The sequence below is a fragment of the Heterodontus francisci genome, chromosome 23, assembly GCF_036365525.1.
Source record: "Heterodontus francisci isolate sHetFra1 chromosome 23, sHetFra1.hap1, whole genome shotgun sequence".
Lineage (NCBI taxonomy): Eukaryota > Metazoa > Chordata > Chondrichthyes > Heterodontiformes > Heterodontidae > Heterodontus > Heterodontus francisci.
Window position 1 is genome coordinate 5,855,945 of NC_090393.1, and position 23,289 is coordinate 5,879,233.

General features: G+C 44.6%; 1 protein-coding gene across 6 annotated transcripts in view; it reads left to right on the forward strand.

The window, feature by feature from the left end:
* The window catches only part of ulk1b (unc-51 like autophagy activating kinase 1), a 112,231-nt gene that overhangs the window by 81,114 nt on the left and 7,828 nt on the right, over nucleotides 1-23,289 (forward strand). For 4 of the 6 annotated variants that reach the window (XM_068054594.1, XM_068054595.1, XM_068054599.1 and 1 more), the window contains exons 20-25: nucleotides 2,372-2,556; nucleotides 5,058-5,173; nucleotides 8,539-8,679; nucleotides 11,197-11,405; nucleotides 16,140-16,321; nucleotides 18,636-18,754. In XM_068054594.1, the coding sequence (XP_067910695.1) occupies nucleotides 2,372-2,556; nucleotides 5,058-5,173; nucleotides 8,539-8,679; nucleotides 11,197-11,405; nucleotides 16,140-16,321; nucleotides 18,636-18,754 (952 nt within the window). Of the gene's footprint in view, nucleotides 1-2,371; nucleotides 2,557-5,057; nucleotides 5,174-8,538; nucleotides 8,680-11,196; nucleotides 11,406-16,139; nucleotides 16,322-18,635; nucleotides 18,755-20,628; nucleotides 20,830-23,289 lie in introns of those variants that run through there. The other 2 variants (XM_068054598.1, XM_068054596.1) reach the window with 2 other exon arrangements.

Below are 23,289 nucleotides of genomic sequence, written 5' to 3' on the forward strand. Positions count from 1 at the left end.
GGCAACCACAGTGAGTGGGCATTAGACTGGTGAGAGGTGGGAGCAAAGGAGATCTGCGGGGGTAGCTGTGGGGAACACAAGGAACAGGGTGTGAAGGTGCAGATGACAAACTACAGCAAGAGTGGGAGATGGGGTTGGCATTACATTTTTTATTCATTCACAGGATGTGGGCATTATCCATCCTTAATTGCCCCTTGAGAAGGTGATGGTGAGCCACCTTCTCGAACCATTGAAGTCCATGCGGTGCTTATTTGACATTGTCAGAACAGTTTTTTTCATACAACTGAGGGCAGCTAAGAGGCAACCACATTGCTCTGGGTCTGGAGTCACATGTAGGCCAGATCGGGTAATGATGGCAGATTTCCTTCACGTAGAACGGTTACGGCACAGAAAGAGGCCATTCGGCCCACCGTGTCTGCGCCAGCTGAAAAAACTAGCCTCTCAATCTAATCCCAACTTCCAGCACCTGGTCCGTAGCCTTGCAGGTTACAGCACTTCAGGTGCAGGTCCAGGTACCTCTTAAATGAGTTGAGGGTTTCTGCCTCCACCACCGATCCGGGCAGTGAATTCCAGACACCCATCACCCTCTGGGTGAAAAAATGTTTCCTCTTGTCCCCTCTAATCCTTCTACCAATTACATGGCATTATTGAACCAGGTATATATTTACAATTATCCATTGTAAATCTTTACAATTACTAAATCTTTACTCCAGATTTAGTTTATTATTTGAATTCTCCAGCTGCTCTGGTGGGATTTGAACTCATATCATCAGATTATTAGTTCAGGCCTCTGACTTATTAGTCCAGCAACATAACCACTATGCTGCCATAACCTCTAGTTAGACATATTTCTGGAGGTTTCATCGCATGATCGTTTGCCTCCAAATACCCCACTCCCATACACTCACCATTGCTCACCCAACATGTCCATTCTAGTGATGCCCCGCCTTCTCATGCCAATTGGACATTATCCAATTCGATGGTTCTTGGCTGTCAATCAGGTGGCTTTTTTTCAACAACAACATCTTGATTTCTATAGCCCATTTAATGTAGTAAAACATCCCAAGGTGCTTCATAGGAATGATTGTCAATCAGAATATGAGTCACATAGGAGATATTAGAATCGGTGACCAAAAGCTTGGTCAAAGAGGTAGGTTTTAAGGTATGTCTTAAAGGAGGAGAGAGAGGCGGAGAGGTTTAGGAAGGAAACTCCAGAGCCTAGGGCTCAGGCAGCTGAAGGCACAGCCACCAATGGTGGAGCGATTAAAATCAGGAATGCTCAAGAGGTCAGAATTGGAGGAGCGCAGAGATCTCGGAGGGTTTTGGGGTTACGACCAGGTGAGAAAGGTGTCTAGGGGTCTGTTACTGTCTTCACCTGGTCTTATTGTAACAGGGTATTATTTTTAAATACACTGTGTTTTCACCTCCCCCTTTGTGAATCCTTGTTCACAGCTTTCCAATTATAAGGCAAAGAAATGAGCATAAACAGGCTTTCTTCTGTTTAAAGGAGAAAAGTGAAATTGATTAAACCTTAAACTTAAACTCTAATCCGTAGAAAAGAGCAGAAGGAAAATAAAATGCAAGGTTTGAGGCAGTCTCTGAAGGGGATTTCTGGTTACTGTTTCTGTGGTTCCAGCTCGCTGTAGAGTCTTTGATTGTAGGCAGCTCTTACTTTTCGTTGGGGCCCATTATTCTTCTTAAACCTTGTTCAACATAGGAGACTTTTCTCTCTTTGAGGTTCACATGTCTTCAATGGTTTCGAAAACTGGTGATAGTGAGATGAGAGCAGACAGGAGAGAGGTCTTCTTAGTCAAGGAGAAAAGTGCTTTCTGATTTCAAATTCCTTGTTGGAAGTTCAAATTCAAAACTCCAACAGTCAGTCTGTTGTGACTAAAACTGGTCTGACCACTTGTTCTATGTTTGTGGATTCTGCTATCATAGCAGTCAACCTGGAATGCTATCTCCCCCACCTTCAACGTCTAGTAATCAAAAGTCCATTGTTGGTTGAATGTGTCACGTCATGGTCCTTTTTCCCTTGATTCAACACTGTCTGTTACTATGCAAATGTCTTTCCAGTCAGGGGCTTGCAATTTTAGGTTTTAATGTTCATGTGTGCCTCAGACTTGGCAGGTGGGAGGGTTTGCCTGACAGGAGGTTACAGAGATAGGGAGGGGGTGAGGCCATGGAGCGATTTGTAACATCTACAATATATGCAGTCATTGGGACACACGACGGGCTGATAAAATTCAGCCCCGTAAATTTATTGTGAAGTTTTGAAAATTTGTGATTTTAGTAGAAAGTAGAACCATGCATTTATTCTTAAAAAAAACAAATTTGAAGAAAGAATAAACTCCCAATTTTGTTTTCTCAGGTGTACTCACCTTTCGAATTCCCTGAGGCACCCAGCTCTCAAAATCTTGTTATGCTGCTTGCTCAGCAGGGCCTCACGGTGGCCTCAGCTCGCAACAGGACTGTGCCAAATCTAAGCCCCCTCCAGAACCAGCACATCGACCTCACACTGAAGCCTGTCGATGACATCAAGGGACCATTTGGCAGGTGATGAGCAGTTCACAAATTAACCCTAACAAGCAACTTTTCAACATCACTAAAAAGCCATAATCGTTCTTAAGCCACAACATGTAGGTACAATCTGGTAATATGAGAGTTCATGACTGATGCTGTTCTTCACACATCGATGAGGATCAATACCTTACATAGAATTCCATAGATTGTACAACAAAGAAATGTATCATTCAGCCCCGCAGATCTGTACCGGTGATTTTGCTGCACACAAACCTCTTCGTACCCTTCTTCATATCAGCATATCCTACTATTCCTTTCTCCCTCATGTGTTTATCCAGCTTCCCCTTAAATGTATCGAGACTATTCACCTGAACCACTCCCTGTGGGAGCGAGTTCCACATTCTCACCACTCTCTGGGTAAAGAAGTTTCTCCTGAATTCTTTAATGAATTTATTAGTGACTGTCTTATATTTATGCCCTTAGTTTTTGAAACATCTTCTCTACGTCCACCCTATTGAACCTTTTCATAATCTTAAAGACCTCTATCAGATTTAGGGTAATTGTATAGTTACAGCAACAACAATCTATATTGATAACGTGTCTTTAACGTTTTAAAACATCCCAAGGTGCTTTACAGGAGCATTAAAAAACAAAGTATGACACTGAGCCAGGTAAGGAGATGTAAAAACTTGGTCAAAGAGGTAGGTTTTAAGGAGTGCCTTAAAGGAGGAAAGTGAGGTGGAGAGGCCGAGAGGTTTAGGGACGGTATTCCATAGCTTGGGGCCTAGGCAACTGAAGGCACGGCCACCAATTGCGGAGTGATTAGTATCGGCAATGCACAAGAGGCCAGAATTAGAGGAGTGCAGATATCTCAGAGGGTTGTGGGGCTGGAGGAGGTTACAGAGATAGGGAGGGACCAGGCCATGAAGGGATTCGAAAAATTCGAGAATTTTAAAACCAAAACGTTGCTTGACTGGGAGCCAATGTAGGTCAGCAAGCACAGGGGTGATAGGTGAATGGGACTTAGTGCGAGTTAAGACATGGGCAGCAGAGTTTTAGATGATCTGAAATTTACAGAGAGTAGAATGTGGGAGACCAGCCAGGAGTGTGTTAGAATAGTCAATTGCAGAGGTAATGAAGGCATGAATAAGGGTTTCAGCAACAGGTGAGCTGAACAGGGGCAAAGTCAAGCGATGTTACAGTGGTGGAAATAGCCGGTCTTAATGATGGAGCGGATATGAGTCAGACGTTCCTCTCAGGGTCAAATGTGACACCGAGGTTGCGAACAGACTGGCTTAATCTCAGATTTTTGCCAGAGAGGATTGGATTCGCTAGCTAAGGAAGGGAGTTTGGAGCGGGGACTGAAAACAATGGCTTCAGTCTTCCCAATATTTAATTGGAGGAAATTTTTGCTCATCCAGTACTGAATGCCAGATAAGCAGTCTGATAATTTAGCAACAGTGGATAGATTGGAGAAGCTGTGGTTGATCTCCTTAGAGAAGGCTAAGAGGAGATTTAATGGAGGTGTTTAAATTCATAAGGAGTTTAGGTCGAATAAATAAAGAGAAACTGTCTCAAATGGCTGAATGGACGATAACCAGAAGACACTGATTCAAAGTGATTGGCAAAAGAACCAGAGACAGCATGAGAGAATGCGTTTTATGTAACGAGTGGTTAGGATTTGGAATGCACTGTTTGATAGGGTGTTGGAGAATGATTCAATTGTAGCCTTTAAAAGGGAATTGGATAAATACTTGATGGTGAAACATTGCAGGGATATAGAGAAAGAGTGGAGGAGTGGGACTAACTGGATTGCTCTTCGAAAGACCCAGCACAGACTCGATGAGCCAAATGGCCTCCTTCTGTGCTGTACTATTCTGTGATTCTATGATGTAAGAGGTACAATATTTGACTTAGTTGGAACTTTGCTGGCAAAACTAAGTAGGTGAGTGCAACTGTTCCTGTGATTAAGTTGTGTACAGTGGGGCGGCACAGTGGCGCAGTGGTTAGCATCGCAGCCTCACAGCTCCAGCGACCCAGGTTCGATTCTGGGTACTGTCTGTGTGAAGTTTGCAAGTTCTCCCTGTGACCGCGTGGGTTTTCGCCGGGTGCTCCGGTTTCCTCCCACTGCCAAAGACTTGCAGGTGGGAGGTAAATTGGCCATTGTAAATTGCCCCTGGTGTAGGTAGGTGGTAGGGAATATGGGATTACTCTAGGGTTAGTATAAATGGGTGATTGTTGGTCAGCACAGACTTGGTGGGCCGAAGGGCCTGTTTCAGTGCTGTATCTCTAAATAAAAAATAAAAGTTATGTTTCAAGCATGGTGTTAAATGTGCACTATACTGAATGAAATATTAAATTACAAATGTTTTTGAAGCAGTGGATTACTGAAGTTCATTCTTTGACTTATTACTGAATTACTGAATACATTTTAATGAATCTGTGTGAAGGATAAGGAAGGGATTATTAATCATCCTGTAAGAGTTGTGTTTCTTGTATTCCATCTGCTTACAAATTATCTGCTCAATCTGCAGATCACTCAGCGCTGGCAAACTGTCGGATCTCCTGCTGATGGCGGCATTTGGAGGACCCATCTCAGAAGCAGTCAGCAATGACAGCCTAAACGCCGAGAAGCCGATGGATGTAACAGGTAGAGAGTTCCGAACAACCAGCTTAAAGGAGGCTGGCCGAGGCATCCCTTTTAATTTAGGGTGCGAGTTGTAACTTTGATGTTGGGGGACACAACATGCATTAAAATGCTTACCTGTTCTTGGTCATGCCTTCATCCACTGAGGCCTTAAGCTCTGGAATTCACTCCCTAAATCCCTCCTCCTCTCTACCCCTCTCTCCTCCTTTAAAACCTACCTCGTTCACCAAGCTTTTACATCACCCGGCCCAATAGTTTCTTATGTAGCTTTCTGTCAATTTTTGTCTGGTTACGCTCCTGTGAAGCGTCCGGGACGTTTTATACATTAAAGGCACTTTATAAATGCAAGCCATTGTTGTGCAGTGCTGAGTGTCAGTTTGAAAGTGCCCTTTGTGCTGACTGAAACTGTCTCATTAACGTTGTGATCTGACATCTCCCACTCCCAGTGTTTTGTCGCTGGTCTCAGTATTTTGGCTTCTGTTCCATTTCTCCAAGGTTAAAACACTGTGGATTTTATAAAAATTTAAATTAGCTTTCCCAACGACCAGCAAATTACACACTCACACACCTCACTTTCAGTCACTCATACACACACACACAGAAAGACTGGTAAGAATTGGTGCTTTTTCTCATTAGGCATTCTCACTTTGGTACAGAGTGGACTGGAGGGCAATGAAAACTCACAAAGAAAGAGCACAGTTTAGATTTCTTACATTTTCTCAGTGTTGGCAAGATGCTTTTACCTCTGTTCAGTGGCTTCTTCCCTGCAGATTGTTAATTGTTTTCAGTGGCTTTTTCTGCTGTTATGATTATCCCTCAACCCCACAACTGACCCCTCCCCTTGCCATCACTCATAGAGAGAGATACAGCACTGAAACAGGCCCTTCGGCCCACTGAGTCTGTGCCAACCATCAACCACCCATTTATACTAATCCTACATTAATCCCATATTCCCTCAGTTCTCCTACCACCTACCTACACTAGGGGCAATTTACAATGGCCAATTAACCTATCAACCTGCAAGTCTTTGGGAGAAAACCAGAGCACCCGTCAGAAACCCACATGGTCACAGGGAGAACTTGCAAACACCACACAGGCAGTACCCAGAACTGAACCTGGGTCACTGGAGCTGTGAGGCTGCAGTGCGAACCACTGCACCACTGTGCCACTCCAGCTTTGCTTTTTCTGGAGCAGAGGTCTTCAGTTATGATTGGTGGGTGTCCAATGTGTTGTCATTCTGGCGCTGGCATCCGTGGGACACAGGAACACAAGGCCCACTTGCCCTCAGTGCACTTTGCCTGTATGCAAACTCCAGGAGGAACATTAAAAAGGAAAAAGAAGTCCTGCATTTCTATAGCACCTTTCAGGACCTCAGGGTGTTCCGAAGTGTGTTACTGACAATTAAGTACTTTTGAAGTGTAGTCATTGGCGTCTGTGCCTTCAGCTACCTGGGCCATAAGCTCTGGAATTCTCTCCCTAAACCTCTCCCCCTCTACCTCTCTCTCCTCCTTTACAACGATGCTTAAAACCTGTCTCTTTGACCCGTTTTTGGTCACCTGTCTGAATATCTCCTCATGTGACTCGGGGTCAAATTTTGTTAGATAACGCTCATGTGAAGTACCTTGGAATGTTTTACTACATTAGAGGCGCTCCATAAATCATGTTGTTGTTGCAATGCAGAAAACACGACAGCCAATTTGTGCACAGCAAGCTACCGCAAACAGCAATGTGATAATGACCCAGATAATCTTTTAATTGATGTTGAAAGCTCCAGTGGTACCTGAGCTAATCCAGGTCTGACCAGACATACCTGTGTCTGCTGTGAACTCGTTCGCCCCCTCACACCCGGGATAATGCCCTTGTAATGTGGCTCCTTTCCTCATAAGACCATCTATTTTTTATATGTTCGGAACAGACTCCCCGCCCCCTCACAGTTACAGCAATCCTTGGCAAATGTTTGTGGATTTTCAGTGAGCCAGCTTCACTCTTCACCTTCCATGCACAAGACAGCAAATGTGCAGAACCCTCTCCTGGATGGAGCTCCTGCAATCTTTGTCTCACGGGAGGCCAGCAGTGTATAAACGCTGCTGCCTGGCAGATTTCAAAACTGCAGTGACTGCTCTGGGACAAGTCACTGCGCTGTAAAAAAAAAACTGCAAAGAGTAGAATTGTACAGCGCAGAGGGTGCCCATTCGGCCCATTGTGTCTGTGCCAGCACTTTGAAAGAGCTATCCAAATAAGCCCCCTCCCTACTGCACCCCAGAGCCTATAAATTTCTCCCCTTCAAGTATTTATCCAATTCCTTTTTGAAAGTTACTATTGAATCTGCTTCCACCACCTCCTCAGGGTGAAAGGGCGATGGCAGCAGATTTGGAAAGGAAAACAGAAAATGCTGGTAATATACAACAGCTTAATCAGCAACGTTAGAGAAGAAAAGACAGATTAATGGTTTGGCTGTTTGACCTTTTGTCCCATAATTACAAACAAAGACTTCATTTGTGAAGAACGAGACTTTCAGGGGCCTCAGGAATAAGCTTTTAAAGCCAGGCAGGATCCATCAGCTGGTCGTGTGCAGGCCCTTTCATCGATATTGAGGGTTAGTGGGAGTGATTGCACTCACCAGGGCGGTGGGGGGGGGGACGGTGAAATTGATCTTTGCCAGTCACACGAAACAGGTGAATCAGCTGCTCGTGTTATAATGCACCCGATCTTCTGCTCCAGTGAAGTCATAAATAATCATGAAAATCTGGAACTTGCTCCCCCCCCCACCCCCGCCGCAAAAGCCTCTGGCTGATGGGAATCAGTAGAAGCTTTCAAGGCTGATTTTTTTGTTGGGTAGGGGTATCAAGACATCTGGAGCAAAAGCGAGTAAATTGGCTATGATCCTCTAATTCTGGCCTCTTGCGCATCCCCCAATTTTAATCACTCCACCATTGGCGACCGTACCTTCATCCGCCTGGGACTAAGCTCTGGAATTCCCTTCCTGAACCTCTCTACCCTCTTTTAAGATGCTACTTAAACCAAGCTTTGACCTGTCCTAATATCTCCATATGTGGTTCAATGTCACATTCTGTTTGATAACGGTCTTGTTATGCACCTGAGGATGTTTTTACTATGCTGAGGCCGCTATGTAAATATAAATGCAAGTTGTTGTTAACCCAGTTGAATGACAGAAGAGAGTCGAGGGGCTGAATGGCCTACTCCTGTTCCTATGTACTGGCACCGATAATTTTCACCTCTGTTGGGTTTACTGTGCCAGTTTCTGGGAGTCATTCCCATTACCTTTTACTCAGCAGTGCTGCGGTGTTGCAGGAAATTTCTGACTTTCCGATGAGTTTATTTTCTGTATTTTTTTCTCTCTTCCCCAGCTCCCAATTTTGCTCATGGAGGGTATTCGTCTCCAGGAGTTGGTGTGGCCTTCTCCAGCAGTCCTGCACCAGTGATCTTTACGGTTGGGTCTCCTCCTAGTGACACCCCTTCCCACTCTGGCAGAACAAGAATGTTTTCAGGTACAGTCACCGCTAATTTATTTTGTTCACCCTCAAATTTGGGAGAAGGATTGAGTCTTTTGTGATCAATGAATGGGTTGTTATCTTTGGGTCACAGAAACAGTGGTGTAGTTGCCAACTCTAGTTGGACGTATACCTGGACATTTCGTTACATGTCCTCTGCCTCCAACAGGCCCAGCCCCCACTCTCCTGCCATTGGCTGCACAACATGTCAATCCTCACGGTGCCCCGCCTTCCCACAGCCAATCAGAAAGCGCACAGACCCTCTATTAACCTGATTGGATGATTCTTGAATGTCAGTCGAATGGCAGTTTCTTCCCATCTCCAATACTTTTTAAACTATTCAAGAAAAGTGATCAAAGAAAATAGGGAAATAAAACACAATTGTGTTTTAACGTCCCTGTAATTTTTCTCCCTGGCAACAGTTTCCCGGTGATTAATCTTTAATGCCTGGAGACTCCAGAGCGATCGTGAGGAGTTGGCAACCCCTACACTGTGCATCAAATAGCCTCAATATTAACAGGTCAGCAGAAAACTCCATTTGTATCCCAGAAAGGTACAGATGTGATCTCCCCTGGTGATGGTGCATTCTTTGACAGAATTACTGTAAATTAGCCTTCTTCCAGTCAAACGTTAAACATCAGCCTGTTAGGATGGACGTGAAAGACCAAAGGCATCGTTTTTTTTCCATTTGTTCTTCGCATGTGGGCAACACTGGCGAGGGACTAGGGTCACCTGTAGGCCCAGTCCAGTCAGTCCCATTCCCCCACTCTATCCCTGTAGCTCTGCAAGTTTATATCTCTGAAGTGCCCATCCAATTTCCTTTACAAATCATTCATCGCCTCCGCTTCCACCACCCTCATAGGCAGCGAGTTCCAGGTCATTACCACTCACTGCGTAAAAAAGTTCTTCCTCACAGCCCCCTGTATCTCTTGCCCAAAACCCAGTCCTTGTAGCATCAGCTAATGGGAACAGCTTTGTTCTGTCTACCTTATCTAAACCTGTCAGAATCTTGGTAATCTCCATTAGATTGAGCTGGTTCTCTTCCCTGTAGGACATTAGTTATGGTTTTACAACAATCAGCCAGTTACCATGGAGATTGAACCATAGAATCTTATAGGTGAGAAGGAGGCCAGTCGGCCTATCGTGCCTGTGCTGCCTCTTTGAAAGAGCTATCCTATTAGTCGCACACCCCTGCTCTTCACCCAAAGCTCGATAAACTTTTCCCAGCCAAGTATTTATCCAATGATAAATATCTCTCAACCTTCTAAACTCCAAGGAATACAAACTGTGTTTATGTAACCAGTCCTCATAATTTAACCCTTTGAGACCCTCTGTCATTCTGGTGCCTGGTAAGATTCCCCGAGGGATGTGAGAGCTGCTCTCTTTTCAGGATGGGTATGTTTGCAGTAACTGTATTCCATCTATGTTTACGCTTTGTTTGCATCTCACTTTTTTTTTTAATCCAGAACTCCACTTCAGTGTTTTGAGTCTCCTTTGGGAATCCCTTTGAAAATGAGGGTTGTCAGCAACTTCACCCTCAACTGACTACGCAATCCTTCACCAGATTAACATTTAACACGCAATGTCAATAGAATGCATTGTGAAGGTCTGGGAGCTTTGATTTATCTCCTGGTTGCTGTCATGACCAGAACTAACTGCTGACTTTAACACTCATGAGTCAGGAGGACTGGACCCAGCTGTTGGTTATAAATTAACTGAATTTAAGTTCAAATCAATGCAGCCTGCTTGATGGGCACCCCATCCACCACCTTAAACATTCACTCTCTCCACCACCGGCACACAGTGGCAGCAGTGTGTACCATCTACAAGATGCACTGCAGCAACGCACCAAGGCTCCTCTGACAACACCTTCCAGTCTTGTGACCACCGAGAAGGACAAAGGCAGAAAATGCATGGGAACACCACCACCAAGTTCCTCTCCAAGTCACACACCATCCTGACTTGGAACTATATCGCCGTTCCTTCACTGTCACTGGGTCAGAATCCTGGAACTCCCTTCCTAACAGCACTGTGGGTGTACCTACCCCACATGGACTGCAACGGTTCAAGAAGGCAGCTCACCACCACCTTCTCGAGGGTAATTAGGGATGGGCAATAAATGCTGGCCTGACCAGCGACGCCCACATTCCAAGAGTGAGTTTTAAATAAAAAACCCTCCCGATCTTTGCCAAACGTCTTGTATTTATACAGGAAGATCTTTTATGTTGATAAATTTAAAAACATAATTCAAGCAAGAAGAAGGAAAGGCAGCCTGATTTAATCTCAAGGCAACAGTTGGATTAAGAGTTGTCACTCAAGCCAAGTCTGCTGCATGTCTTTAGTAAAATAAAGTGAAAGATATCCAATTGGCGATTCAGTAGAGAGACTAAAGCCTTTGTTTACTGATGATACTCCAACGCAGTCAATGGCCCCACTGTTGGCCTGAGGTTTGAGGTGGAGCCACTGGATTTGAAACTTCTCTGTACTTTTTGTTTTTTTTTTGTCCTTTTACAGTTGGCTCCTCCAGTTCGATGAGCTCTGTGGGCTCCAGCAGTGGTCGTGTTTTCCAGTGCTCCCCGGTGGGTCCCAGTGCAGAATCTTCTCCTGCACCATATGAAGGACCACCGAGTCTCAGGTACACGTACCCAGATACCATCGCAACAAACATGGAGGCAATGGTGACGTTCGAAGCCCCAGAATTGCCAGAAGAAACTCTTATGGAGGTGCATAAAAGATTTTTCTACTGTATTTAAAGCCACACATGCCGACAAATAGAATCTTCAAACAAATTTGAGCTGACGGGGTCATTTTAACTTCTGTCCTCAGATGGAAGCACAGGTGATGGTGCAGCAGCTGCCCATGTCAAACCTCGCCTGATTTTCTATTCCGTTTATTTTTTGTCCAGCAATAAGTGTTAAATGGTTCCGGACGGTTGTACAAGGATATTCTGGCCTCTCATCTTCCACCCTACAAAAACTTGAGATCATCCAAAACTCTGCTGCCCATATCCTGAATCTCACCCATTCACCCATCACCCCTGTGCTCGCTGACCTACATTGGTTCCTGGTCTAGCAACACCTCACTTTTAAAATTCTCATCCTTGTTTTCAATGTCATTCTTGCGTTGGCAGGCTGTGACTAGTGGGGTACCTCAAGGATCAGTACTTGGGCCCCAGCTGTTCACAATATATATCAATTTTTTGGATGTTGGGACCAAATGTAACATTTCCAACTTCGCGGATGACACAAAACTAAATGGGAATGTGTGTTGTGAGAAAGATGCAAAGCAGCTTCAAGGGGATTTGGACAGACTTAGTGAGTGGGCAGGAATGTGGCAGATGGATTATAATGTGGAAAAATGTGAGATTATCCACTTCGGTAAGAGGAATAGATGTACAGAGTATTTCTTAAATGGTAAGAGATTAGAAAGTGTAGATGTACAAAGGGACCTGGGTGTCCTTGTCAATAAGTCACTGAAAGCTAACATGCAGGTGCAGCAAGCAATTAGGAAGGCTAATGGTATGTTAGTCTTTATCGCAAGAGGATTTGAGTACAGGAGTAGTGAAGTCTTGCTTGGTTAGATCACACCTGGAGTACTGTGTAGTTTTCGTCCCCTTACCTTAGGAAGGATATTATTGCCATAGAGGGAGTGCAACGAAGGTTCACCAGACTTGTTCCCAGGATGGCGGGACTGTCCTATGAAGAGAGATTGATGAAACTAGGCTGTATTCTCTAGAGTTTCGAAGAATGAGAAGTGATCTCATTGAAACATTTAAAGGGATAGACTGGGTAGATGCAGGTAAGATGTTTTCCCTGGTTGGGGAGTCTAGAACCAGGGGACACAATTTCAAAATTGGGGGAAGCCACTTAGGACCGATCTTTACCCAGAGAGTTTGAATCTTTGGAATTTTCTACCCCAGAGGGCTGTGGAAGCTCGGTCATTGAGTATGTTTAAAGCAGAGATTGACAGATTTCTAAATACCAATGACATAAATGGATGGGGATAGTGTGAGAAAAAGAGATTGAAATGGATGATCAGCCATGATCGTATTGAATGGTGGAGGAGGCTCGATGGGCTGAATGGCCTAATCCTGTTCCTCTGTTCAAACCCCTCAATGGCCTCACCCCCTCACTATCTCTGTAATCTCCTTCATCCCTATAACCCTCTGACATTGCTACACTTCTCTAATTCTGGCCTCTTGCTCATTCCCAATTTCCATCGCTCCACCATTGGCGGCCGTGCCTTCAGCTGCCTGGGCCCTAAGCTCTGGAATTCCCTCCCTAAACCTCTTCACCTCTCTCCTCCTTTAATTCGCACCGTAAAACCGACCTCTTTGACCAAGCATTTGGTCACCTGTCTTAATATCGCTTTTACAATAATAAAAACAGTAAGTGCTGGAAATACTCAGCAGGTCTGGCAGCATCTGTGGAGAGAGAAGCAGAGTTAACATTTCAGTTAGATGACTTTTCATCAGAGGTTCTGACCTGCTGGGTCTTTCCAGCATTTTCTGTTTTTATTTTGGATTTCCAGCAGCTGCAGTATTTAGCCTTTCTAATATCTCCTTATGTGGCTCAGTGTCAAATTCTGTTTGATAACACTCCTGTGAAGCACCTTGAGATGTTTTAATATGTTAAAGGTGCCATATGAATGCAAGTTATTTTTGTATTATATGAAAGGATGTTTTCATTTGAAGTGACACAGGAAAGAAAAATCTGATAGAACTTGCGTTTCTGTAGCGCCTTTCACAGCCTCAGCATTTCCCAAAGTGCTTTACAGTCAAGGAAGTATTATTTCTTAAAGTACAATATAGGAAATGCAGCAGCCAATTCGCACACAGCAAGATCCCATTAACAGCAATGAAATAAATGAGCAGATAATCTGATTTTGGTGGTGTTAATTCAGGGATAAATATTGGTCAGGGCACCATGGAGAACTCCCCTGCTCTTCTTCGAAATAATGCTTGTGGGATCTTTTACCTCGAGCAGAAAGCCATGGCTGTGCCCCTCACCCTGCCTCAAGTTGAACTCGGGCTGCAATGCCATTGATGGTGCCCACCTCAGTGGGTAGGGGAAGAAGGATTTCCCTGGGTTGCAGGGGGAATGGGCCCTTTGGAAACTTTGAAATCAAAAGATTCATAACTGCCCAGCTCATGGATGTGCCGGCTTCCAAGAAGTGTAGTTGATCACTCCACGGGGCCTCATAGACAGCTTTTAGAGCAAAAACAGAGACAGGGAATAAAACTCCGTAAGTTGGTTGAAGCTGCTGAATTGACCTGTTGATTTGGAACCAGGGGAGCCTAGATGTGGTAGCATATTGATTATGTGTTCTGACCAACATTTAACCCTCAGCCAACACCTGAAACAGACAATCTGGTCAGTTATCTCATTGCAGTTTGTGGGAGTTTGCTGGGTGCAAATTACCTGCTACATGTCCTTCATTATACAAACGACCACTCTTCAAAAGTACTGCTTTCTTTTTATCTGTGTTACTAGACTAGTAATCCAGAGCGCATGAGTTCAAATCCCTCCTCAGCAATTTGAGAATTTGAATTCAGTTTTTAAAAAGATCTGGAAATAAAAATCTGGGATCAGTAAAAGTGACCACAAAAGCCCAACTGGTTCACTAATGTCGTTTAGGGAAGTAAAGCTGCCGTCCTTGCCAGGTCTGGGCCTATATGTGACTCCAGTCCCACACCAACGTGGTTGACTCTTAACTTGCAACTTAGGAATGGGCAATAAATTCCAGCCTTGCCAATGACACCCACTTTCGGAGAAAGAAAAAATACTTTTTAAAAAGAAGGGTCACAGTTTATTATTCATTCCTTCCAAAGATACCACCATAACCAGCCTGTTGGAAAGGAGAGCTTAGTACCAACCTAGAGCTAGACAGTAACTCCACAGCACTCACATAAAAGCGTACATTAATATTTCAGAGAAATGGCTCTTTGTGTTTTCTTGGGTGCCTATCACCTAAAGTGCAGTGTGCTCTGTATAATTTATGATGTGTTTCGGCAGCTGACTGGGAACTGGTCTTTGCTATGCTCACGTTCCCTCAGTGACAGATTGACTCTGCTCCTTTGTATAATTCGTGATAAAGGAAAGGTTTAGGGGACATTAGAGGAATTGTGAGTTGCTGATTGCAGAGTCTTTTTATTTTTATCCAAGGCCTGCATTCTTTTTCCACCTGGTTTGTTTTTTTGACAGCTGGTTGCTGCAGGGGAGATGAATTGTATTGCTGTGACGCTGGAGGCTCTGTCTGGCAGAGCTGACAAAGCGTCTGCTGACGTAGCCTTTGTGAAGCAAAGGAGGAAAAGTGGTTGAAATGTCATATGCTGTTGGCATAAAAAGGCTGTCTCGGCCAGAACAGCTGCTAGTTGGAGGAGTGGACTCAATTTTAAGTCCCCGACTATGAGTCAGGACCACAGTGCTAGGATCCACCAGAGAGATCATGGATGAGGTCCCCTCACATCCTGCAACAAGGCAATGCAAGTTTTAGTTGCATCACCACAGGAGGCACCAGGAAATCCAGAGACAGCTCAATGGAGGTGTAGATTCTTGATGTGATGAGGCTGCGCTGTTTTTTGCTCTGCCCTGAACCCCAAGGAGTGCAGGTTCCCCATAGACAGGGCCGAGGAAGCTCCACTCGATAGTCTGTTCTATAGTTTATTCCAGTGAGTGCATTGAAAAAAGGAAAAACTTGCATTTCTATAACACCTTTCGCAACCTCAAGACATCCCAAAAGCACTTTACAGCCATTGAAGTATTTAGGTGTTGGATGGGTGACAAATATTAGCCCAGGGAGAACAGTTTGGACTTGAAAGGTTATTCAGTGAGTTATTTTAAGCTTGTGCAGATAAGCAACAAAGTGAAAAACGGAAGCTAGGTTAACTGATGGTCGAGTTGGGTCGGGCGTGGGAAAAATGAAAGGACTCAGGCTGGGTCGGGCTCGGGTCGGATGTGGTTTTGTCAGGCTTGGATCGGATTTCATTCGCAGGCCTGAGCTAGCCTTTACGTCATGAACTCTGTCTCAGTGAAGTGAAACGATGCAGATTAACCCTTTTGAATGTTGCATGTCTTTTGTAACTTGTGCATTTGTTAATTGCCAAAAATGTTTTTTCTATTGTTGGATGATTAGTGTGTTGTGATCTGCATGGTTTATGTATCTGGTCAATTGGTTTAGTGTCCATCAGTCATGGGTGTTAAACTCCAGAAAGCTTATTATGGAAGGATAATGTTGGAGCCTATCTTTACTCAGTTTCACACTTAATGTACAGCGTAAAAGGATTACAAACATATAGTTCCCCATTCAAAAACCTTCCACCAGTCTCAGTAAGTGTCTGCTTATAAGAGCACAAGTAAGACCCCAATTACCACCCTCCACCTACAAATAATCAAACAATTGGTATACAATTAATGGATTAACAATGGGATTCACATCAGTGCCTGTGTCTTTCACAGCAGGAGCACACGGAGATCCTGAAGAACCTGCGTTTCACCCTCGTCTTCGTCCACTGCGTGATGGAGATTGCCTCAGCCAAGGGGAACCCGTTTGAGATGGTGTGCAGCTCAGTGACCTCCGCATGCCAGCTGCAGGAGAGTGTGGTGGTTGATCAGATTAGTCTCCTGAGCAAGGAGTGGAGGTGAGGCATGTGGAGTCATAGAGTCATTTATGGCATAGAAGGAGGCCATTCAGCCCATCGAGTCCATGCCATCGCACCGCAGAGCAATCCAGTTAGTCCCACACTCCCCCTTGATTCCCGTAGTCCTGCAAGTTTAGTTAGTTTAGTGATACAGCACTGAAACAGGCCCTTCGGCCCACCGAGTCTGTGCCGACCATCAACCACCCATTTATACTAATCCTACACTAATTCCATATTCCTACCACATCCCCACCTGTCCCTATATTTCCCTACCACCTACCTATACTAGGGGCAATTTATAATGGCCAATTTACCTACCAACCTGCAAGTCTTTTGGCTGTGGGAGGAAACCGGAGCACCCGGAGGAAACCCACGCAGACACAGGGAGAACTTGCAAACTCCACACAGGCAGTACCCAGAATTGAACCCGGGTCGCTGGAGCTGTGAGGCTGCAGTGCTAACCACTGCGCCACTGTGCCGCTCTTCAAGTCCTCATCCAATTTCCTTTTGAATCATTGATTGTCTCCACTTTCACCACTCCCATGGGCAGCGAGTTCCAGGTCAGACACAAGTCAAGTTTATTCACCTTCTTGTGTCGTCAGTCAGCCGTGGCTCATGGCCTCACCACTCCCTATCTCTGTAATCCCCTCCAGCCCTGTAACCTTCCAAAATCTCTGCACTCCTCCAATTCTGGCCTCTTGTGCATCCTTTATTTAATCGCTCCACCATTGACGGCTGTGCCTTCAGCTGCCTGGGCCCTAAGCTCTGGAATTTCCTCCCTAAACCTCTCCACCTCTTTCTCCTTCTTTAAGCCACTCCTTAAAACCTACCTCTTTGACCTGTCTTAATATCTCCTTATGTGGTTCGGTCTCAAATTTTGTTTGATAATTGCTCTTGTGAGGCACCTTGGGACATTTTACTATATTAAAGGTGCTATATAAATACAAGTTGTTGTTGAATCAGAAGGTTTTGGGTTCAAACCCCACTCCAGGAACTCGAGCACAATATCTAGGCTGAGTGCACACAGTCCACTTGTCCTGATCTGTGTCCCAATTTCCCCTGCTCCACCGTTGGTAACAGAACGTACAGCTGTTGCAGCCCTACTTTCTGTCATCTCTTCACACAAAGGGTAGTGGAAATTTGGAACTCCACCAAAAAGCTGTTAGGCTGGGGTCAATTGAAAAGGTCAAAACTGAGGTTGGGAAATTTTTGTTGGGTAAGGATATTAACGGTTGTGGAACTATGGCGGATAAATGGATTTGAGATACAGATCAGGCATGATCGAGTTGACTGGCAGAATAGATTCGAGGGACAGAATAACCTCCTCCGCATTTTATGTAGCCATTCCTCTTGCTATAATGTCAAGCACATGGGGCCTTGGTTTAACATCTCCTCTGAAATGCAGCATTCTCTCAGTGCTGCACTGGGAATGTCAGTCAAACTTATACACTCAAAACTCCGAAGTGGGACATGAGCCCACAGACGTTTGTGTCAGAGGCCATCAGCAGGAATGTACCTTGGAGGATAAGAAGCTAAACACAGACACACACACAGACACACACACAGACATAAAAGCAAAATACTGCGGATGCTGGAAATCTGAAATAAAAACAAGAAATGCTGGAACCACTCAGCAGGTCTGGCAGCATCTGTGAAAAGAGAAGCAGAGTTAACGTTTCGGGTCAGTGACCCTTCTTCGGAACTGACAAATATTAGAAAAGTCACAGGTTATAAGTAGGTGAGGTGGGGGTGGGACAAGAGATAACAAAGGAGGTCGAGATTGGACCAGGCTACGTAGCTGACCAAAAGGTCACGGAGCAAAGGCAAACAATATGTTAATGGTGTGTTGGAAGACAAAGCATTAGCACAGATTAGGTGTTAATACACTGAATATTGAACAGCAAGTGCAAACCTGAAAAAAAACAGTGGGTAAGCAAACTGAACAAACTAAGATGAATTGAAATAAATGCAAAAAAAAATTATTAAAAATGTAAAAAAGAATGTAAAAAAAAAGGAAGAAAAAATAACTAAAAATGAAAGTAAAATGGGGGGCTGTCATGCTCTGAAATTATTGAACTTAATGTTCAGTCCGGCAGGCTGTAGTGTGCCTAATCGGTAGATGAGATGCTGTTCCTCGAGCTTGCGTTGATGTTCACTGGAACACTGCAGCAATCCCAGGACAGAGATGTGAGCATGAGAGCAGGGGGGGGAGTGTTGAAATGGCAAGACACACACACAGACACACACACAGACACACACACATGCACCACTATCCCTTTCTAACTACAATGTCCCTTTTTTTTTATTATTACAGCTATGCAGAGCAGCTGGTTCTCTACATGAAGGTTGCAGAACTTCTGTCATCAGCCTTACACATGAGCAAGAACCAGATCAAGGCGGGTAAACTGTGCCCATCATCAACCGTCAAACAAGGTTAGCTGATGTTGCCAGTGCTTAGTACAAATGACCTTATTAGTCATGCACGATGCCTCTCAAGAGTTCTGAACCACGCTTTATTTGGAATGGCTCAAGTGGAACTCTGAATGATGGAAATGCCTTGGCCTTTTCAATAAGACACTTTCTCCTATTTTGGATAAATCTGGTTTGGGAAAGGGTACGGAGTGCATTTAGTCAGCATTAAAATTGGACACCCAGGCATTGTATCACCGTGTGGTCTCACTGTGTCTGTTTGGCCAAGAGTTAGTAAGTAATAGAATGTAACAGCACAGAAGGAGGCCATTTGGCCCATTGTGCCTGTGCCAACCCTTTGAAAAGCTATCCAATAAGTCCCACTCCCCCAGCTCCCCTCCAATAGCTTTTATTTTCCTTTTCAACTGCCATCAGTTACTAGAACACATCAGTGGACAAGAGATATGGCCCAGTTGTCAGGCAGAGCTATTTAGTGGCAAGTCCTTTAGAAAACTGGCCACAAAACCGAGCTACTTTTCGCTCAGTTGAGTAGCTTTTGGTTTTAACAAAGGGCCACTGGTCTGAAGCCAGGATGTCACCTTCATCATGTTTCTGAACTGTGAACTGCCTAACATTAGAGTCAGAGTCATTTACTGCACAGAAGGAGGCCATTCGGCCCTTCCAGGCTATGCTGGCTCTGCACAGAGCTATTCAGTCAGTCCCACTCCCCCACTCAATCCCCGTAGCCCTGCAAGTCTATTTCCGTCAAGTACCCATCCAATTTCCTTTTGAAGTCATTGATTGTCTCTGCTTCCATCATCCTTGTGGGCAGCGAGTTCCAGGCCATTACCACCCACTGCGTAAAAAATGTCTTCCTCATTCTGTAGCCTTTTCCCAAAGTGTTGCAACACTGTGAATGTGAAGAGCTGCTGTGGAGTGAACAGCGCATTCTATGCACTGACAAGGTACAAATACCCTTGTCATGAGCCCAAGTCACAGTCACTTTCTGAAGCTGCAGTGTGGAAATATACTTCAACAAAAGAGCAAAAGTGTTGAATGAAATCTGTTTGTTGATTTTTTAAAAATTCATTAATAGGATGCGAGTGTCACATTTGTTGCCCATCCCTAATTGCCTTGAGAAGGTGGTGGTGAGCCGCCTTCTTGAACCACTGCATCCATGCGGTGCGGATATACCCACAGTGCTGTTAGCGAGGGAGTTCCAGGATCTTGACCCAGCGACAGTGAAGGAACGGTGATATCGTTCCAAGTCAGGATGGTGTGTGGCTTGGAGGGGAACTTGCAGGTGGTGGTGTCCTCATGCCCTTGTCCTTCAATGTGGCAGAGGTCACGGGTTTGGAAGTTGTTGTTAAAGGAGGTGGTGGCGTGGCGTGGCGGTAATATCACTGGACTGGTGATCTAGGTTCCTGCTCTGGGGCCATGGGTTCCAATCCCACCATGGCAGATGGTGAAATTTGAATTTAGTTAATCTGGGAATTAAAAAACTAGTCTAATGGTGACCATGAAACCATTGTCAATTGTTGTAAAAACCCATCTGGTTCATGAATGTCCTTTAGGGAATAAAATCTGTTGTCCTTACCTGATCTGGCCTACATCTGCCTCAGACCCACAGCAATGTGGTTGACTCTTAAAATGGCCTAGCAAGCCACTCAGTTCAAGGGCTGGGCAATAAATGCTGGTTTAGTCAGAGACACCCACTTCCCACAAATGAATAAAAATAAGGAACCTTTGTGACTTGCTGCAGTGCAACCTGGGTGGGTCCAAACTCAAATCTCACACGTGTGTTTCTTGGGCCCACTTACTGTTCTACTCCAGAAAGCTTATTGTTGAATGATGATGCTGGAGCCAATTTTACTCAGTCCTACATTTATTTTTTACAGAAAAAGATCACAAACATACATATAGCTCCTCAGTGCATTAGCTATGAGGAGATGTTGGATAAACTTGGATTGTTTTCACTGGAACGACGGAGGTGGAGGGGCGACATGATAGGGGTTTACAAAGTTATAAGCGGCATGGACAGAGTGGATCGTCAGAATCTTTTTCCCAGGGTGGAAGAGTCAGTTACTAGGGGACACAGGTTTAAGGTGAGAGGGGCAAAGTTTACAGGGGATGTGCGAGGCAAGTTCTTTACACAGAGGGTGGTGAATGCCTGGAACTTGCTGCCGGGGGAGGTGGTGGAAGCAGGTACGATAGCAACGTTTAAGAGGCATCTTGACAAATACATGAATAGGATGGGAATAGAGGGATACGGACCCCGGAAGTGCAGAAAGTTTTAGTTTAGGCAGGCATCAAGATCGGCGCAGGCCTGGAGGGCCGAATGGCCTGTTCCTGTGCTCTACTGTTCTTTGTTCTTTGTCTCCTTGTAAGTGCTCAAGTAAGACCCCAATTAACACCCTCCACCTGCATATAATTAAACAATTGATACACAATTAACACTTACTAGGGGAAGAGCAGCTGAGATGATCTCCCATTGCTTTCCTTTCTTCTCGGTGGGTTGCCCCCCTGCCCCCCAGGCTAAAGAGCCACACATGGGGAGTCAGGCCCGGGTGTAGTCTCCAGATGAAGTAGGATCAAAGGGCAACCAGATGTAATTCAGCCCAGATTTTAACGTCATTCATTTTTCCCTTATTTTTACATAGTAGACACACTTCGAGTTGATAAAATTTGTAGTTAAAAAGAAAAGCTTATGTGAATTTGGGGAGCAGAGGAGTTGGTTGGACCTTCAGTGAATTTGTTGACAGCGCAGGCTGTGTAGCTGGGAAGTGGAAAACTGAGACAATAAAGCGCCGCCACTGGAGGGAAGGTATAATTACAGTGTGACTGTTTACATATGCAGTCCGTCTTGTCCATGTGGACACAGGAATTTGCAATGGAAAAGAATGACGGAAAATGAATGCAGATGTGGGATTTTAATTTTTTTATATATTGTCAAATATCTTGTGGCATTACTCTGAGTGAATAGGATTATACACTGTGATCACTCAGAATGCACAGTGTATTATTCTGCTGCGAAGATGCCATTGTGTTACTTGCCTCAAAGTCAAATTGCTGTTGTGATTGGTTGAGGTCAAATAGAGTCCAATTGCATTTCATGTTTCAGGGTGGAATCAAGGAAGAAATAGCTGGCTTTCTTTAGTTTGTTGTGAGAGATTACAGATATACTGACTCTGGCACCACAGAATCCTACAGCGTAGAAGGAGGCCATTCGTCCCATCGTGTCTTTGAAAGAGCTGTCCAATTTGTCCCACAATCCCTGCCCTTTATCAGTAGCCCTGCAAATTTTTACCCTTAAAGTATATAAGCAATTTTCGTTTTGAAAGTTACTATTGAATCTGCTTCCACCGCCCTTTCAGGCAGCGCGTTCCAGATCACAACAACTCACTGCGTAAAAAAAAATTCTCCCCATCTCCCCTCTGGCTCTTTTGCCAATGATCTTAAATCTGTGTCCTCTGGTTACTGACCCTCCTGCCACTGGAAACAGTTGCTTTCTTATTTACTCTGTCAAAACCCTTCATAATTTTGAACACCCTTATTAAATCTCCTCTTAACCTTCTCTGCATTAATTTACATTCCAAATGACTGGCTTCCCTTCTTTATTTGCCACAGAAAGTTACATTTGTGATGGTCTTTATTTATTTTATTTATTTAGAGATACAGCACTGAAACAGGCCCTTCGGCCCACCGAGTCTGTGCTGACCATCAACCACCCATTTATACTAATCCTACATTAATCCCATATTCCTACCACATCCTCACTTTCCCTCAATTCCCCTAACACCTACCTACACTAGGGGCAATTTACAATGGCCAATTTACCTATCACCTGCAAGTCTTTGGCTGTGGGAGGAAACCGGAGCACCCGGCGAAAACCCACATGGTCACAGGGAGAACTTGCAAACTCCACACAGGCAGTACCCAGAATCAAACCCGGGTCGCTGGAGCTGTGAGGCTGCGGTGCTAACCACTGCGCCACTGTGCCGCCCAAAATTAGACATTAGACATCTCTCACTGTTTGCATTAGAAAAAGAACTTGCATTTGTGTAGCGCCTTTCATGACCTCAGGATGTTCCCCCAGCTCTTCAAAGCCTTGGCAGTTCTTTTGAATTGTCAGCTGTGACTCAGTGGGTGGCACTCTCTTGCTTCTGAACCTGGAAGGTTGTGGGTTTAAGTCCCACTCTTAAGTTCTTGAGCACAAAATCTAGGCTGACACTCTCGGTGCAGTACTGAGCGAGTGCTGCTCTGTCAGAGGTGCCATCTGTTAAATGAGATATTAAAGTAAGGCCCACCCTTCCCACTCAGGAACATGTAAAAGTTCCCATGGACACTTTTGGAAGGGGAGTAGGGGAGCTATCCCCTGTGGCCCATATTTATCCCTCAGCCAGCATCTCTAAAATAGGTTATCTGGTCATTTATTTCATTGCTGTTTATGGGAGCTTGCTGTGTGCAAATTGGCTACCATGTTTCCAACATTGTAACATTGACTGCACTTCAAAAGTATTTCATTGGCTGTAAAGTCCTGCGGTCATGAAATGTGCTAT